The sequence below is a fragment of the Melitaea cinxia genome, chromosome 10 (genome assembly GCF_905220565.1).
Source record: "Melitaea cinxia chromosome 10, ilMelCinx1.1, whole genome shotgun sequence".
NCBI classification, from domain to species: domain Eukaryota; kingdom Metazoa; phylum Arthropoda; class Insecta; order Lepidoptera; family Nymphalidae; genus Melitaea; species Melitaea cinxia.
In genome coordinates this window covers 16,214,574-16,234,046 of record NC_059403.1, presented here as the reverse complement: position 1 = coordinate 16,234,046, position 19,473 = coordinate 16,214,574, and the positions used below count along the sequence as shown (strand labels likewise).

At 34.1% G+C, this 19,473-nt stretch overlaps 1 protein-coding gene across 1 annotated transcript in view; it reads right to left on the bottom strand.

The window, feature by feature from the left end:
* The window catches only part of LOC123657482, a 48,966-nt gene extending 31,809 nt beyond the window's left edge, over positions 1–17,157 (bottom strand). The window contains exons 1-4 of the mRNA XM_045593024.1: positions 17,144–17,157; positions 14,896–15,665; positions 14,653–14,853; positions 13,928–14,060 (exon numbers count right to left, since the gene is read on the bottom strand). Coding sequence (XP_045448980.1) covers positions 13,928–14,060; positions 14,653–14,853; positions 14,896–15,665; positions 17,144–17,157 — 1,118 coding nt within the window. The remainder of the gene's footprint in view (positions 1–13,927; positions 14,061–14,652; positions 14,854–14,895; positions 15,666–17,143) is intronic.
* Positions 17,158–19,473: the final 2,316 nt, after the last annotated feature.

Sequence of the window (19,473 nt, the reverse complement as noted above, 5' to 3'; positions counted from 1 at the left end):
TTTTATATTTAATAACTACTTTCTAACGGTCGAACATTATTAGAATTTTATATTTAGAATTTCTTTTGTAATTGGTATTGTTATTTAGTATAACTAATCCGATAATTGCTCGTCTCGACAACGACATATTTAAAAAAAAAATCTTTACTGTATATTTTAAGGTAATATGTTGGAATTCAAATTTATTTAATGAAGTGCGGAATTGCGTTTTTTTTTTAATTCTGAATATTTGAAAACGAAATAGAATTTATATTTTTAAGGGTAATGACAATAATATAGGGGTGAAAAAGAGGAAGAAATTAATATGTAAGTATCTTTTTATTTGTTTTTATAGGCTACTTAATAAGGAATCACATTTACTAACTCATTATTCTAATTATTACTCTCAATAATCTAATCATTACTAAATATCAATGAAATTTAAAAAATGTCAAAATTCGATGTAGGAGAAACGAGAGGTCTTTATAAAAACAGGGAGGGATTAAAGAAAACAATTAAGGGGCTACTATTAGGTATACTTTTTTTTTTAATTCTAAATTAGTACAATTAAATTTCTAGGAGTTACTTTCGGGGTTAAGTCTTATTGAGTAAAATAGAAATAGCATTTATAAGACACTCGTTCGGGTTAAGTGGAGAGTGGTCGCGAGTTTGTTCCTGTGCGGGGTATTTGTATTTATACAAATATCTGCTTCAAGTACGTGTCTGTTTAAGTAGGTTTCCCCACCGTGCTTCGGAGAGCACGTAAAGCTGTCAGTCCCGGTTATCATTATAGACAATAGCGATCGTTACTCTTAGTCGGGAATAAATCCGCTAACACGCGTTGGAGTTTGATGAATTAAGCTTCGATTCCCCTTCTACTCATAGAAAGAGGCCTATGCCTATCAAACAATTAAAGTATATATAGAAATAAGCCGAAGGAGAAGCTTATGGTAATAAAAAAAAGTAAACACACCAGTTAGCTAACACGCAAACATAAGAAATGCCTACATCCGCCGAAACCTGTTTCGCTTTCTACAGCTTTCGATTGCAAGAAAGCCGAACTATATTTATATCTGACATATGAAAAATATTTTATCTCACTTTTTATCTTAATACATTTAATTGATATTTCGTAAACGCGTCGGGGCAAAGATCACGCCCCCTGTTGAACAACGTTTGGTTGAGTTCAAGACATCGGTTTATTGAAAATAAAATTAAGAATTAATTAATGATATATTTTACGATTCACTTCATTCATTTCATTCACTTCACTTCGAAGATTCCGCAATGCTTGAAGACAAAAGTTTTCGAGCAATGCGTCCTGCCTGTGTTAACATACGGAGCCGAGACGTGGACACTGACCAAGGGACTGGTCCACAAGTTTAAAGTCGCTCAACGTGCAATGGAACGGGCTATGCTTGGGGTCTCTCTCAAAGACAGGATTAGAAATGAGACTATCCGCGAGAGAACGAAAGTAACCGACATAGCCCACAGAATTAGCAAGTTGAAGTGGCAGTGGGCTGGTCATCTGTGTCGCAGGACCGATGGCCGTTGGAGTAGACGGGTCCTAGAGTGGAGACCGCGTCTTGGCAAACGCAGTGTGGGACGTCCTCCGGCCCGTTGGACCGACGATCTACGTAAGATTGCTGGTGTAGGCTGGATGAGGAATGCGGAAGACCGGGATGTGTGGCGCGAACTTGGGGAGGCCTATGTCCAGCAGTGGACTGCGATAGGCTGAAGTGAATATTTTACGATTTAGTTACAATGAGTCCTTTAGCTGATTTTATATTTTAACCAACACAAGTTAAAGAATAATAATTAGAAAATACTTCTACTACAAAATACTACTAGGTACTATATAGTATATCTGTATTCTAGATCTGCAGATAATTGCGTACCAAATTATATTGCAGTCGGTCTAGAAGTTTTCAGTATGTAAGTCGGATAATTTAATTTAGTCGGTTAAATTATTTAGGCTACAATAGCACAGCTCTTGAATAGTTATTTTTTTTTTACAAATTAAAATTATGTTTGGTTTCATAAATTGATTGAAGTAAATGTGGACCATCGATTTGGAATCGGTAAGAAATTCCGCAATTGCCCATTAAAAAAAGCAGTGTTTTATAAAAATTGTGATATCAAGCATGTTACATTTAGTAAAATTTAAAACAAGTGAAAACGCGCGCGAATATTCGTAAACTAATGTTATAGCAAATAGTTGACTCCGCATACCGCCGTCGGAGATTACGCAACGCTGACCTGCCGATCGATTATGGTCATGGCTAACATAACTTGACCATAAGGCATGGGAGAAAGTTATTGAAAGCAGGTAGAATCGTTATAGTTTAAAATATTTTGACAAGTATAATACGAGTATTTATAATTGTAAAAAATGTTTCAATTTAATGAGTTCCTCATAAAAAAAAAAAAAACGAGAGTGCTTTAGACCACACGACTGAAGTAAAACTTTTTTAGCTCCATCTAACTTATATCTTCCTCCCTCACCTCTATCCAACTTCCGTTCGCCTCACTCAATCACATTTTTCGTAACACTCTCGTCACGCATTCACCAGCTTACTTCTCAAGGCAAGCGCGCGTAAAGTTTTACTTCAAAAAGGATTTATTAATTTCTGGAGGCCATCTTTAGGGCCTGTGGATAAGCGAGTAGTTTCTAGCACAGCGCCATCTTTCTTTCGCTCCCGGTTGCTTGAGCCTCGTCAATATACTGATTGTATCTCGGATAGATCTAATTAAAATTAACGATATTAGTATCTTCGATAGGTCTACTTAAAAGTAACGCCTTCAGTATAATCCCTATATAACAACGGTGTTGCAAGCCCCATGGTCATGGATACACATGAATGTAGATTGTGTGTATTGGAATTTCCAACTATTTCCTAACTTCGTACAATAAGCAAAACACGATTTTATTAGATTAATTATATCGTGGGAGAGTGCTAAACGTCAGTGAGATATTTATTGTGTATGTGATTATGGACAATGCGTCGTTACTAACGAGAAATCAGTATTATAAGGCTTTTGTTCGTTTTATTGTTAACAAGCTGTGCCCGCGACTTCGTCTGTGTGGTATTTAACAAAAAAATATTGTTCAGTTCGCAGAGTTATAAAATAAGTAAATTTCTAAAATAAAATTAGCCTAAGTTACTCCTTATTACAACAGCTATCTGCCAGTGAAAGTCCCGCCAAAATCAGCTCAGCCGTTGCAGATATTAGCCGGAACAAACAGACAGAGAGACAAAATTGTAAAAAAATATTATTTAGGTATAAGTACCGTGTACATGTACTAAATGCATGTAGATCTACATGCATTTAGTAAAAAGTGGAAATTTTAATATTACGAACAGACACTTCAATTTTATTTATTGGTATACATGAAAATTACTAATAAAGTTTTGTATATACAGTTTTAGCACAGGTTGTATGCCAGATGATTTTTTTATATGGATAAGATTAGAGGCGATTAAGTTATTTTGCATTTAATACCACACAATCATTAAGTTGCTTAGCTTAGGAACAGACGACCGTGTGTGTATATACCGTGCTTAAAAACAAATACCTGACATATACATATTTAAATTTGTATTATTCTAATTTTATTAATTATTAATTTATTTTCGTAACATTAAAAACTAAAATACTTTCGTTACTTTTAACTTGTTTGTAAAATTAAAAAAAGTAAATAGATTAAAAAAAAAATACAAAACTACAAACAACTAGATATACGTATGTATGTACATATATATGTATTTCAATCGTAATCAATAATTCAATGTTTAAAGTACAGTCAGTTTCCTGCCGCGCCTCCTTCATAAAACACTGATATTACCTATTCCACTGCTTTCACTTGAGAAAGTGAACACCTATATAAGGAATAAATAACTTTTGTTACTTGGACAGATTGGAGGACTGACTGACTGATGACTAAATATGCCGGTGTACCGATTGGTGCTTCAAAAAGTTCACAAATGTAAACATTTTTGAATATCATATCAAAAATTGACCGCTCCAGCGGGGTTCGAACCCGCGTATCCGACTGACCGTGTCGGCGCTCTAGCCAATTAAGCTATGGAACGATGTACTAGATCGAAATTCTTGATATGATGATTTTTATATTTAATTCCTAATGTGTGGGTAACACAAAAATAAAATCGTAGATTTTCACAAATGTAATTAATTTCATTTAGAAATATAAAATGTAGCAAAGTTTCTTTCTTTTTTTGATTATTTATTTGTTAATAGTATTATTTGTAGTGTATTGTGCTGTGTGGCTACGGCACTAAAGAATTTAGCCACCCCCTCTCTTCCGTGGGTGTCGTAAGAGGCGACTAAGGGATAACACAGTTCCACTACCACCTTGGAACTTAAGAAGCCGACCGATGGCGGGATAACCATCCAACTGCTGGCTTTGAAATACATAGGTCGAAGACGGGCAGCAGCGTCTTCGGTGCGACAAAGCCAGTACTGCGGTCACCAACCCGCCTGCCCAGCGTGGTGACTATGGGCAAAACACATGAGTTCACGTTATTTTTGGCGTAAACTTGTGGAGGCCTATGTCCAGCAGTGGACTGTATTGGCTGTAATGATGATGATTATTTGTAGAATTTTTATTTTGTATAACTAGGTCGGCAAACAAGTGTAAAGCTCACCTGACGGTAAGCGATTACCGTAGCTTATAGACGTCTGCAGCACCAGAAGCATCACAAGTCCGTTGCTGACACTATCCCCAATCCTTCCCAGGAGCTCTGGTCACCTTACTCACTAACAGCAACACAACACTACTTGAAAATAGTATTATTTGACTGTGATACTTCCCGAATCGGGTTGCTCCATATTTTGAGCAGGAAATTTCTTGCTTTGCCCTACTTCAGTTATTAAAGTTTGTAGGTGGTTAATTCTATAGAATAATAGTCTATAAAATATTACAAAAGTAATGATGCTGTGGTAATCTGAAGTATCCCACTGGTGGTCAAAGACCGGAACGGGATTAGAGTTTAATGGGTCATTATGCCCCAATTTAGATTGATCATTGTACTTGACTGAGAATTTTTTTCGTGAGATGCACTTCTTAGATCACAATGTACTCTTGTACAATGAGACTGAATTTTAAATAATTTAGTATTTTAAGGGACTTGTACCTTCTTTAACACAAGATCCATCGACCATATTCTTCGGTGCTTCACGGTTTTTGGCAATATACGGTCAAAGTTAGTAATTTACGTGAGAACGTCAAATTATCTCACACGATACATAGCGGTGCTCAGTCAAGCGTAAGTTATTCTATTTGTGATGGTGCTAAAGTTATTGGTGATTTTAATTTTAACATACAACTTCACCTTTAGTAGCACCATTATATGTATTTTGAGAGGCGTGTGATACCATCGTATCTACCGAAGCTCTGTTACAGGTCCCTTCTTCTAGGATAAACGTTATTATTGTGGATATTCACAAATTGACTTACTTAAATCAGCCTGTAATCAGCCCAACTCTGGGCAAATATCTCTTCCGGATTTAAGAAAATGGTAAAAGAGTGCTAATTGGCGGATAATTACCCTAGCGCGAGTAAAAGACACTCAAGTCCCGCTATAGGGTGGCTAGAATATCGAACTTACGACCATTGGTGTTAAGGCGATTACACACACCACTATACCAGAATGCTTGTCAATTTAGATACGGAAACAAAATGCAAGCTTGACTTTGACAGTCGGGTAAGAAAACGATTTTTTTTTATATCACTAGGTCGGCAAAAAAGCGTACAGCTCACCTAATGGTAAGCGATCACCGTAGCTTATAGACACCTGCAACACCAGATGCATCGCAAGCGCGTTGCCGACCCAATCCCTAATCCCCCCAGGAGCTCTGGTCACCTTACTCACCAACAGGAACACAATACTGCTTACGTTAAGCTCAACGTATTTGTAGCTAGAATAATAATAATAAATACACAGGATTTGTTGCTTAATGGCAATAAGCCTGGCAGTTATTAATGTTTTGTGGCGAACTCTAAGCGATATAGATATAAGTTTTATTATATAATCATTGCAAGGTATATTGTAATCGAAATCATCGCGATGGCGGCCATTTTGGATTACGGTTGTATTTCGATTCGTAATCGAACTGCGTTATGAAAATCGATTAAGAAATACTGTTTTTTTCGCATGAACGACCGTGTTGAGTCACCGTGAGACGATTTGATTGCTTCTAGTAATATTAGTAAGATAAACGTTTAAACTTCAAAATTTCAATACCTCTGGTTTGTTACTGGTCGCTCAGAAATTATAGATATACAAATTGATGAATGAAGAAATAAATAAAAATGAAATTATCATAATTCTTTTTTCAAATAGGCTTCAAAAGCACCCTTGTACCATATTATCTTGATTTATTTATTCATTCAGATTAATGGCTTCCAAAAGTGCCAAACTAGCACAGATGATTTCGCCAATGTCACGTAGAATGGAGAAGACACGAAGGAGATTAATCGGTGCGGTTGAGAATACGGCATCAATAGACTCTTAAAGGTCGTAGTCCGTATTATCGTATATATAAAATTCTCTTGTCACAATGTCAGTTAAAATACCCTCCGAAACGACTGGACCAATTTCTATGAAATTTTGTGTGCATATCGGGTAGGTCTGAAAATCGGCCAACATCTATTTTTCATATCCCTAAGCTACAAGGGGGTTAATGGGGTGAAAGGGGGTTAATATATGGCAAAACAACGTTTACGGGGTCAGCTAGTAATTATATAGGTCCTTGATAAGCTTAGTATCCTTGATGTGAAGCTACCATCAAAAGAAGTTGTGGGCAGCGCCATTTTTGAAGGTAATTCTATTATGCTAAAGTCAGTGACTCTTTATAAAAGTAAAAACAGAAAAGATTCTTATTTTAAGAACCAGACAGTGAGTTTTCTGCAACATTTTCCCCTGTTTGTTCATGATAGTATAATTGCTGAGTAATTATTGAGAATTTCAGATGGTCGAGTAATTGAAATTTGCGACGGCGACGACGTGTATCGCGTTGAATTTTGATGTGTCTTTTTAATAGTCATCCAATTTTCAATGTCGGGTTGAGCAACTGGCATTGTGTCTGTTGATATATACCAATAGCGTGGTACATTTGTAAGCGTATTTATTATGAGTATTGTATTGATATTGTTAAATTAAAGTTGTCGTTTATGATGCTTTCGTTTAAGTTTTGATTGAAAATTTCACCTAGCGTTGAACATTTATAGCAAACTTTTTTGTCAAGAACACAATGCATTTTGAATGTAAATTGTATTTTTATTTTATGGCTATTATTACTATAAGCAGATATTTAAAGACAATTTTACTTTTACAAGTGCTTGTAAATTGAGATGAATCCAACACAAGTCATTAGAACCTGTTCTTTAAGATGCCATACATTGCTCTATAAAAAACCTATTACTTTAAGGTCTACGCGGGAATAATCACATTGCTATATATAATATAATGATAAAGAAAAAACAAGCATATGTGTAGTTTGATTTTGCTCGCAAACCGACTTCCATTAAGTACATCGACCAGTCATATAACGTAAATAAACGAAAAAAATGGTCAAGTAAATAAGCATTATTAAAGATAACTGAGGTAGGGCACAGCAGGAATTTCCTGCTCAAAATATGGAGCAGCCCGACTGGGGTAGTACCTCGACCTTACAGAAGATCACAGCAAAATAATACTGTTTTCAAGCACTATTGTGTTCCTGTTGGTGAGTAAGGTGACCAGAGCTCCTGGGGGGATTGGGGAGTGGGTCGGCAACGCGCTTGCGATGCTTCTGGTGTTGCAGATGTCTATAGGCTGCGGTAGTCGCTTACCATCAAGTGAGCCGTACGCTTGTCGTCAGATCTATATATACCAAATTAAAATGGTACTGACAAGCACCAGATTTTGACTAAAAAAAATCATCAAAACCGGTACACCCAGTAAAAAGTTATGAGGTATGATACAACGTAGGTCGACGAAAAAGTAGTCAAATAATTCATTATTAAAGGTAACTCAAAAAGTACTTATCGGATATCGATAATATTTAAATGGGGCCACATGATAGGCACCACCTTTCGATTAAAAAAAGATTCATCGAAATCTGTCCATGAAGCAAAAATCTGAGGTAACAAACAAAAGACTACAGTCGAATTTAGAACTTCTCCTTTTTGAAGTTCTCTTCTTTTTCTTTAGGATCAGATATATCAAATAATTATGACTCTATTAAAACAAACCATTAATGTATCAAATATTTCACAACTAAATGGATTATAGAACAAAGCGAGCACTTGCGACACAATAGCGTCAGCCCATAACTGGGCCGTTGTTTTTGCTTCAATGTAACTATTTATATGCTGAGTTATGAGCTAAGATGTCTAAATTGATATTATTGACCGTTTTTTATTTATTTAATAATTTGGAATGTATTGTTTTTTTGTCTCATTAATATTTTTTTTTGGTTGACATAGAATTTCATAATTATTGACATTAAAATATATATCTAATTTAATCTGTATAATTATATGTGGGTGTGTCTGCTGTGTGGTTACGGGAGTAAAGAATATAGCCACCCCCTCTCTTCCCATTGTTATCGTAAGAGGCGACTAAGGCATAACACAGTTCCACTACCACCTTGGAACTTAAGAAGCCGACCGATGGCGGGATAACTATCAAACTGCTAGTTGAAATACACAGGCTGAAGACGGGCAGCAGCGTCTTCGGTGCGACAAAGCCAGCCCTGTGGGCACCAATCCGCCTGCCCAGCGTGGTGACTATGGGCAACACACACATGAATTCACGCTATTTTTGGCGCGACTTTGTGGAGGCCTAATGTCCTGCAGTGACTGCGATAGGCTGAAGTGATGATAATTATATGTATTGTATTTTGATTTCATTTCTTACCTATTATATATTGTTTTATTAAGTTTATTTAAGTTTTTCTCCGTTTGTAAGCTAATTATTTTGTATGCTATATTTTCATTGTATGGGCCTTGTCTGAAATAACTGTACCTATCAATAGCCCTGTACACAAACATTTGACTAATACCAAGTGTATGGAGAGTTTTAAAAATTGTATTTGGCTCCATACCTACTTTGTGTAATGCAATCACAGCGATTCGGTTCTATTTATCATCCCATCCCATTTTAATTTCACAAAATATTTTACAATCTATAGGCGCGAAATTGAGAAAACACAATGATTATTCATATAAAAACGACAGATTCCAAATTCAAATGTAATATTTTGTTTATTTTAATTGTAACAGTAATTATGGCACTTTTGAGGCCTTCAAGTAGATAAGTTAATTTTTGATAATGAGTAAATTTTTAATTTAATTACATGATGCAATAATTAAAGACAAATTATTACAGCGTAGGCGTCATTGGTCAAATATGTACGGTGCTAAAATGTTTAGATACTTACAAAAGTTGGTCAAAGTTCTTACCTCTTATACGTTAGTGAGCTTAATTGCAGGTCACGCTATGTTGTAGAATTTCTTCCGAAACATGCAGATTTCGTCAAGAGATATTTGGCTAATAAGTGCATGTTATGGCAGAAATATGTGGATTTAAGTTGCTTGAGTCGCATATATTTAATTAATAAAAACTAGTTATTAAAATATTTAAGTGCTTTAAGGAGTTTAAGTACGACGTGGATAATCCGTTCTTGGCTCTGTGTTGATTTTTCACATCCCCTAACTACTACTAATTAAATAGTGTTGTGTGATTTATAAAAATGTTGGATTACAACTTGATTTCATATATGTTCAATTGTTAATTGAGCAATTTTTTTTCAGTATTTGACTTTTACTATGCAATAAGGGTCCGCTGGCTAGCAATATTTTCTTTTATTTAACATTGGATTTTAGTTAATATTACAGCGCGTTACGCGTTGTTTTACGATGTGTTGGACATATTTATTAAAACCGGGACCTAAAAAAAAAAACATTTTACAAGTATTCTTTCAATAAAGGGCCTTCCATAGTAATTAAAAAATCAAAATATCAAAACGCGTCAATATATTAAAATTGAAGAAGTAGATTTTAATCGATGGCCGTGGATTTAATACCGGAAAGGTAGGATTGTTTTTCAAGTACTTTTATTTTGAAATTCATCTGACGTTCAATGGTAAAGAAAAACATAAGGAAAAAGGTAAAATTACCTTTATTACTTATAAAATAGTTATACAACTTTGTTTAGAATACTTAAAGTCAAGTCAAACCTAAGTACAAAACGCATGACACATTCTTACAAATATAAAATATTATTCAACCTGTCAATAATGGTAATTAAATTAAAAATATTATTCCAAGTCATGTATTTTAATGAAGTTTGAAATGTCAAATTGACAGAACTTCAACGGTAGTTTCAAAATTTAACAATGGTTTCTCAGAGCGATGGACTGTTGTGCTTCAAACCAGACGCGATCACAATGAGGTAATAGTTTTTGCACCGGCGCACGTCCGAGCAACCATTGAACCTAAGGGTACGTTCATGATGCGATTTGTCCATTTTATAAGGAAAATCAAGGAGTTTTAATGTGGTCCCGCGTATAAGTATTAAATATAAATGATTTTTTACGATATTAGCTGATATTACCTCAACCAAACAGATTTTGCTTTTTTCTATACAACTACGTCGAGAAACAAACGGCTCACCTGATGGCAAGCAATTACCGTATCTTATAGACGCCTGCAACAGCAGAAGCATCACAAGCGCATTGCCGACCCACCCTCTACCCCAGAAACTATGGTTTCTTCACTCGCCACGGGAATACAAGACTGCTGAAGATATGTGTTGTGTGGCTACGGCAGTAAAGAATATAGCCACCCCATCTCTTCCCGTGGGTGTCATAAGAGGCGACTAAGGGATAACGCAGTTCCACCACCACTTTGGAACTTAAAAAGCTGACTGATGACGAGCTAACCGTCCAACTGCTGGTTTTGAAATACACAGGCCGAAGACGGGCGGCAGCGTCTTCGGTGCGACAAAGCCAGCCCTGCGCTCACCAACCCGTCTGCCCAGCGTGGTGACTATGGGCAATACACATGAGTTCACGCCATTTTCGGCGCAAACTTGTGGAGGCCTATGTCCAGCAGTGGACTGTAATAGGCTGAAATGATGATGATGATGATGATGATGATGATGATGATGATGATGATAATGATGATGATGATGATGAGAAAGAAGATATGTAAACAACGTGTTATTAAACTAGCGTCTTTTCGTTTAAGGCCATATAGAGAATTAGAGATAGGAAAATGAAGTCAGCCATAGCCGAAATTATACGTGGAAAAATGAAGCAGTAATAAGTACAACTTATTACTGCGTAACATTAAAATCGAAAATTTGGAAAAAAAATGATCAGAAGACAAGGAAAAATCGGTTACAAATATCCGACTTAACTGTAAAACTCAGGCGACAAGACACTAACGTACACACGACGGTGATTTTATGAATAGGAAATAATAATTTAACAATTAATTTTATTATTTTTATTAAAGCGTTAATGGCAAGTAAGTTAAATATTTAGATTATAATATCGGTTCTGACATCGCTGTTAAATGAAAGGAAGCCAGTTTAGTAACACGTTGTATAGATTGAAGTACCATCTGAACGAACCCTTATCGACCCACGACCGTAATGATTGTGATGTGCTTCGACAGTAATTTGTTTTTTAATGATTATTTTTTTTACTCAGTCAAGTATCAGTGTTGCAAATATTGCTTTGATGCGGTGTGAAATTATAAATTCATTACGTTGAATTCAATTTACTCTGGGCGTTCTATTTGTAAATAGTAATTTCGATAAGAAAAAAATCGAAATTACTAGAAACATTTCGTTAATATTAGTTTTTATTTTATTTATTACACTTTATTGCACACACAAAAAAGAAGATCAATTTTAGAACGATTAGATACAAAAACCAATGAAAATGTATGCAAATGCGGCTTTATCGCTTATAGCGATCTCTTCCAGGCAACCTTTAATAAAAGTAGTATATGAAAAATATGTCGGTAATAGTGCGCAATCAACAACGCAAGTTTATTACACATAATTAAATCAATTTATAATACTAAACGTACTTATATAATACAATATTCATACATTTAAACGGTACACACCTACATAAACATATATACACATATGTAAATACATACAAATATATTTAGTCTATTCATCTGTCGTTAAATAAATTTAAATTTTCGTTTTTTTATTTTCTTGTTCTACGTAATTTATTTAGCGATAAAAATCCACTTTGGATATGCAGATTTGATGATTTTCAATAATCTTAAGATAACACTAAATAAATAAATAATCCAATAAATGTTTTATATGCTTTAAATGAGTCATAACGATACTATAATTTGAGAAGTTATTTCCAGATCGCTGTGTTAGCCACCTCCTGCATATAATGCTCGATGGTTTTTTAATTAATTTTTTTATTTTACTATTTTTCAAAAAGTTTTAATAAATTAATAATTGCAGAATTTACTGGTTATAAGCTAGGCAGTAATAATAAACACTAAAATAAAACCGTGTATTTGAAAATAATAATATATTAACAGTCAACAGCGGATAGTGTTAATGGTATGGATATTGCACCGATGTGTTTTCCCTTCAAATACATATAAAAAGGCTGTTTTATCTATCATCGTAGCTTCTCATTTCCGGTTGTAAAGAGTTTATTACAATAATTATATTTGTGTGAAATGTCAGTTTTTTCTATAAAAATGTTCTGGATGTTTCCAGAAAGATTATTATTAGAGATGGAAATTCCAGTGAAAATTATAGACCTTTGTAGCACAACTAAAAATTTTTATTTTTTTTATTTTTTTATATAATTAAATTTTATACATTTACTTAAATTATATACTCGATACCCGATTCAGCCTGGAACATTCCACTGCTGGGCATAGGCCAACTTCTCCATGTTGGTTAATAATTGGAGTATCCCATCTCCATGTAGGGATTCCACAACGCTGCTACTATAAATAACGTTAGTTATCAAGTGATTATGATGAAGGGATGAAGAGTTTAATCTAATCTCCAAGCTATGGTAGGGAAAGTCACAAGGACAGATATTCAAACTGGAAGGAAATTTTTGAACGAATACGAATATCCAACGGGAGCGGGAACCGAACCCACAAACCGTCGGTGTTTAGGCGCCTACAAGCACCACTACACCAGAGCGTTTATTTGATTTAATTATATATAATAAAAAATAAACTACATTTGTTGTTACAAATCATAAAAAAAAATTACTTAATCAAAAATATATATTTATTAGGGGACGCGGAAACGTTGTCATGACTGGAATAGCAGCTTCACATGCATGACTTCATTTCTATGCTTTCTATCTAGGCAATAAAATGTACCGCCCAAAATTATATAATGTTTTCTTTAGAAAATTAAATTTATTGACACACTGACAGCAGCGCCACAGTGTTAATCTTATCTGTCGTGGTTGTCTGTGGTATAAGATTCTCGAAATTTCGAAATACACTTTATGGTCTAGGCTCTAGACATTTAAATGACCTGAATACCTAGGATATGTTGACGCCGTTTCCTGCCTACGTATTACTTTTATAATTACATATCCTTAATTTCTTAATGACTTAAGTAATTAAAGTTTTTTATTACATCTTAATTCATAGGTTTATAACTCTATAATAATAAGACTAGAGTTGCGAAATTTCATCTAATATTTAGGCTGTAAGTACTATATTAACTGGAAACATCTTAACAGAATTTAATTAGTTTATAAAGCAACCAGATTTTAACACGTGACTATGGGCAACACACATTAGTTCACGCCATTTTTGGCGCGAATTGTGGAGGCCTATCTCCAGCAGTGGGCTGCGATAGGCTGAAGTGATGATCAAAGTAAATTATTAAAATACGAGTATAATACTAATTCTTACCTTATTAATTGTCTCAATTTAGAAGCAGCTTGTAAAGAAGCGTAGCCATATCGCGAATACTTGGCGATATCTTCGGAAGGTGCGTTGAAGGCTGCTACGTAGCGAGCGGGGTCCTTTTCATTCAACCACAGACCTTGAAAATTATTTAAAACTTGAATTAATGTGTGTAATTCCACGGTCGTTTTTAGAATCTTAATTTAGCATTGACTGTAAGGAAATGTGCATATAACTTAGCAAGTGAACATCCAGAGTATCACGTCAGAGTTTTTTAGTGTCATTTGCGGTGGGTAAATCATGAAGAATGGATACGTCTTTGGGGAATTCAACGTGAATTATATATGAATATTTTACACGTGTTAAGTGTTCGAATCTGCTGTTTCTGCTTTTAAAATTTATTCACAGTATATGAAGAGATAGCTATAAACGCGGCTGTGTCCTTGCGAAATTTTTATTTATATAAATAGGGATAAAATGTAGCCAATGTTATTCTCTAATTAGTAAATTAATGCAAAAAAAGTGTCCAGTGATCTGCGAGAAAAAAAATGTCAACACTAAAATCCCGGATATCATACACTTTTTTGTATAAAAAGTATGTACCCTCGTGTTATTCCTGACTACAGCATGCCATTTTTCTTTTGTGTAGTCGTTCTGGCATGATTAAGTAACAAACTACCACTTAAAGTTTTATGACCTATTTATAATAGTTATAGATAATACTAACTTACCCATCGAATATAATTTTGGCTCTAAAATACCATATAACTCGTGCATTTTCTGTAATCCATATTCAGCAGCTTCTAACACATCTTTAGCATTCTCACTAGATCTATTATTTGGAATCTTTTCTTCATAAACTTCTTCATAATCTGTGTCATCGTCTAATTCATAGTCATCATCTGTTAACGACACAATTGGTGATGACAGTGCTTTCACATCTTCATCTGGGTTCTTAGCTTCATCACCATTACTTGTTTCGTTTTTAGTCGTGTTATCTTTATCACAGTATTTAACAATAATTGTTGATATATTTTTCGTCTCTGTATAAGAATGGTTTTTGTTTTGGTTCTTTTCAATGATAGTGATGCTGTGAAGATCTTTTGTGATCGAATTATTTAGTGATGGCATTAGATTTTTCAATACTTCTAAAATATTATGCGTTGTTGTGTTGCTGTTACTCGTATTATTTGGTTCTATTGTAAGTATTTCAATATAGTTAGCTTTGTTTGAGTTATTGTCAATTCTTGTAGGTTTTGTGATGGTAGATTTTGAGTTATCTATCTCATGTTTATTACCTTCTTTTGTATCTGAGTTGATATAAGATATATCTACTTTATCCTCTATACCGCTTTTGATTTGATTGACTTTTTTGTTAACCACTGATTCAGTTTCAGCCTTTTGATTATTTTTTGGCATGAGTATGATTGCCTCGTTTAGTTTATGATCTTCAGATATAGAAAGATTCGCTTTTATTCTTCGTATCGATGCGATGATATCATTCACTAATTCATCTTGAATAGATTGAGTGATGTTTTGATTACCGGAAATGAAACTGTTTGTTACATTTGAATACAAATTTGTTTTATTATTGTAGCTATTAACACTTGTGCTTTTATTTTTAATATTAAATATGTCTTCTATTATTCTTGTAAATGGACAGTTGTGTGTTGTATTTTCTATCTTTGTCTCTGTCGTTGTTTTTGCATTGGTGACGACGAATAGTGCTGTGATAAATATGTATCTGAAAAAATGGAAAGGGATGGAATTACATTAAGCGTAGACTTGCTTGTAACTAAATATGAAATATTCGGGTATGAATAAACTTTGAGAGAACTATTGAAATTTTTTTATTCTTAAAATATGTAGGTGTACTAATAAAGATTTTAATTAAGGTGATAATTAAAAAATACAGTAAAATCACAAGTCACTGATGCAAAGCAGCATTTGGGTAGCGTGAGGGGTGCTGAGGGCCATGGCCCCGGGAGGCAGCAGAACACGAAAGGGGGCGGCAAAGTTAACACATTTCAACGGATAAAAAAATCCAAATCAGGTCCGCAATGTAACACATATAATAATATAGTAGAATTGAGAGCATGTTTTATCCTTTATTGAAGTAGTAGTAAGAAGTTAATTAAACTTTATGAAAATCGTGCTTGCAATGAGCGAGTTAAATTAATTTGATAAAAAAGTTAAATTAATTGATAGGGACGGCGAATTCTGGTGGGCCCCGGGTGCCAAATTTTCGGCGCACCCCGGGCGGCATAAACGCTACGCCACTGCAAAGCATTAATCATAAATATCGAATTCCGATCAATGTCTTAATCAAACCAACAGTTGTGTGTATTGTCTACTTACTGTATGTTACACGAACAACACTACACTATTACTTTGCAAGTCAAAAGTGCTTTTAAAGATTACTTCAAGTAAGAAAATTTTTACTTTTTTTCTGTTTTTGTATAATAAACCGTAGTTTATAGGGAAGCAGACGATATTTGTTTGTTTTTTATTACTGTTTACACATAATTTGTTAATAAAGTTATTTACATATAACAAACAACAATGTTTAATCAAACAGTGTTAAAATGATCAATCTGTTTGTTTAAGTTATTTTTATAGGTGTTGAACAGTGTTAATGTATAATCATTACAGCCTATACAGTCCACTGCTGGACATAGGCTCCACAAGTTTACGTCAAAAATAACGTGAACTCATGTGTTTTGCCCATAGTCACCACGCTGGGCAGGCGGGTTGGTGATCGCAGTACTGGCTTTGTCGCACCAAAGACGCTGCTGCCCGTCTTCGGCCTGTGTATTTCAAAGCCAGCAGTTGGATGGTTATCCCGCCATCGGTCGGCTTCTTAAGTTCCAAGATGGTTGTGGAACCTTGTTATCCCTTAGTCGCCTCTTACGACACCCACGGGAAGAGAGGGGGTGGCTAAATTCTTTAGTGCCGTAGCCACACAGCACAATGTATAATAAAAGATTTTAATTGTCTTTGATATTAATTTTATTTATAACAGAAGCGAGCTTCGATCCTGACAATCAGGTTTGAGTGATAAATCGCCGTGTAAAGTTCTTTTGAATAAAAATAAAAATAGAAAAAATTAAGTAATGGAAATTTTTAATGATCTGCTTTTGATTTAAGATATGTTAAATTATTGTTTATTAATGCAAATATTGTAGTTACATAAAAATATATATAATAATCAAGTTCACTGACCTCACTATTTCCATATTCGTAATCCAAAATAAAAATTATAACATAATAACCACAATTGTAACTTAAACTCGTTGCATAAGAACCGTTACTTTATGAATTGTATAGAAAATCGCAATTAACTATAAAAAAATCGTTTAGGAACGAAACATTTGCAATGCGCATGCGCACCGGCCGGTCGAGTCACTGATCCCAAAATTTTTAGGAAACTTGTTTTTAATCGAATATAACTGTTTTATGTACTTTGGGTATATATTATTATTGTATTTGTTCCCTTGAACGTGGTGTGGGGCGGGCGGGCAAGATGGTACTAGTTACATAATCTCTAGATGGAACTATACAGTTAGGAGACCTTGCTCCGTGCGATGATCTCGCTTGCTTGCTTGTTTTGTAGCGAAATGAGCTTTCTTGGACGCCGTACAGACGGTCCGCTTGAGGTTTCCGCTGTTAGCGATTTTTTTTACAATTTTTTTTAAGACCATAACTTATTTTAATTTGTTACGATGTTTAGGAATAACGTTTTTATCGACACTTTTTTGCAGTTAGTCGGTTGTTGGTATATTTGTATTTGTTATTATTACTTTTGTAGTTTTTAACCGAATTCCAAAAAAGGAGGAGGTTTCTCAATTCGACCGTATATAGGTATGTTTTCTGTGTGTATTCGCGGATAACTTCGTCGTTTACGAACCGATTTTGCTGATTTTTTTATTGTTAGAAAGGGGACACCCCAATGGTGGTACCGTGATGAGGAAACCAGGATCTGATGATGGTATCCCAGATAAACCGAGGGGAATTTTTGAAAATCGTAGTGGTGACTAGTACGTTTGTTAGTTTCTTTCGTCCACTTACGTTGTATTACTTGTCGATGTATCTAACTGAAGTCGGTTTTTTTCGTTTGCTAGCAAACACGATTATATTTTGACAGTAAATTACTGGCAGATTTATATAATTATGATTGATATATGGTCATTTGGAATTTGGGACTCCATCTTCATTCATCATCTTCCTGAAGTTTAAGTCTGTTGTAAGTGTGAAGTTTTACAGCCTTATAACCTTACACAATGTTTATAAATGCGTCGAAATATATCTATTTTACAAATACAAATATTAAATAGAAATTAAAGATTTTGAGATTAAAAAATTTTATTTGCATGAACAACATTTAATAATTCAATTATAAGTTAATATATACATTTAGAATGGCATAAAATACTTTCTTAATATTATGAAGATTTCTTTTTATAAATTGTTAGTAAAAAATGTATTTCAAAGTGTCTTTATGAAAGGTTCTTAAACACCACATTATAAGTTATGGATTACATTTGCTATTAATTACGTGATAAAGGTATCGTATTTAAAAAAAAAACCATTATGAATCATAGTATCTATTAATGTATAAAACGTGTAGCTACTTATAAATATCCACCCAAACTTCTAAGCAATAACGTAAAGATAATAAATAATAATAACATTATATACGCCTAACGGTGTAACAGTCAACCGTTGACCAAAGGCTCAATTATAAGAAGTCGGTTCCCAGAGCGGACGTAAGCGATTCGAAACCGGTGAAAGACCTTTGCACGACAAAAACACACAATCACATTTATTACACGTTCTTTTATTCAATTTATTTTTTTCATTCTTGTTTCGTTTAAATTAACGTGTATATGTAATGATTTAGACTTTGCCTGTGTTGATAATATAACTAGGTAGTAATAATATAATTTATTAATCTTGGTTCTTTGTTTACTGATCAAGTTTATCTAGTACATATGTCACTAATAGGCTTTATCAGTAGGGATGTATAAATAATGTGTATAAAAAAAAATAGTTTTGAGATAGACTCAACTAATGAACTACATACATACAATGTTTGTATTCACAGTCAACGAATATAAATAGTTCGATGCTAAACAAGAAAAAAAACGTCCAATATGCGTATCTTTATGGCGACAGGTTATGTGACTAACGATATATTGTTTCAAAATTATTTAACAGCCATTAAAGAATCATAGTTGTCAGTTTTAAAATATAATAATGGTTTTGCAGATTTGTACCTTAAAAAAAAGGTTCTATAGCTTAACAAATTACATTTTATAAAATGAAGATGTAAATATTAAAAAAATAAATGTTTGTCGCAAGAAACAAGTTAACTGTAGTAAATAAATCACTAAAACTTGGACTGATTTTATACTATAAATAAAGAACACATAGACAATACTTGTGTTATAGGCCTGCTGTGTGTTTACGGCAGTAAAGAATATAGTCACCCCTCTTTTCCCGTGGGTGTCGTAAGAGGCGATTAAGGGATAACACAGTTCCATTACCACCTC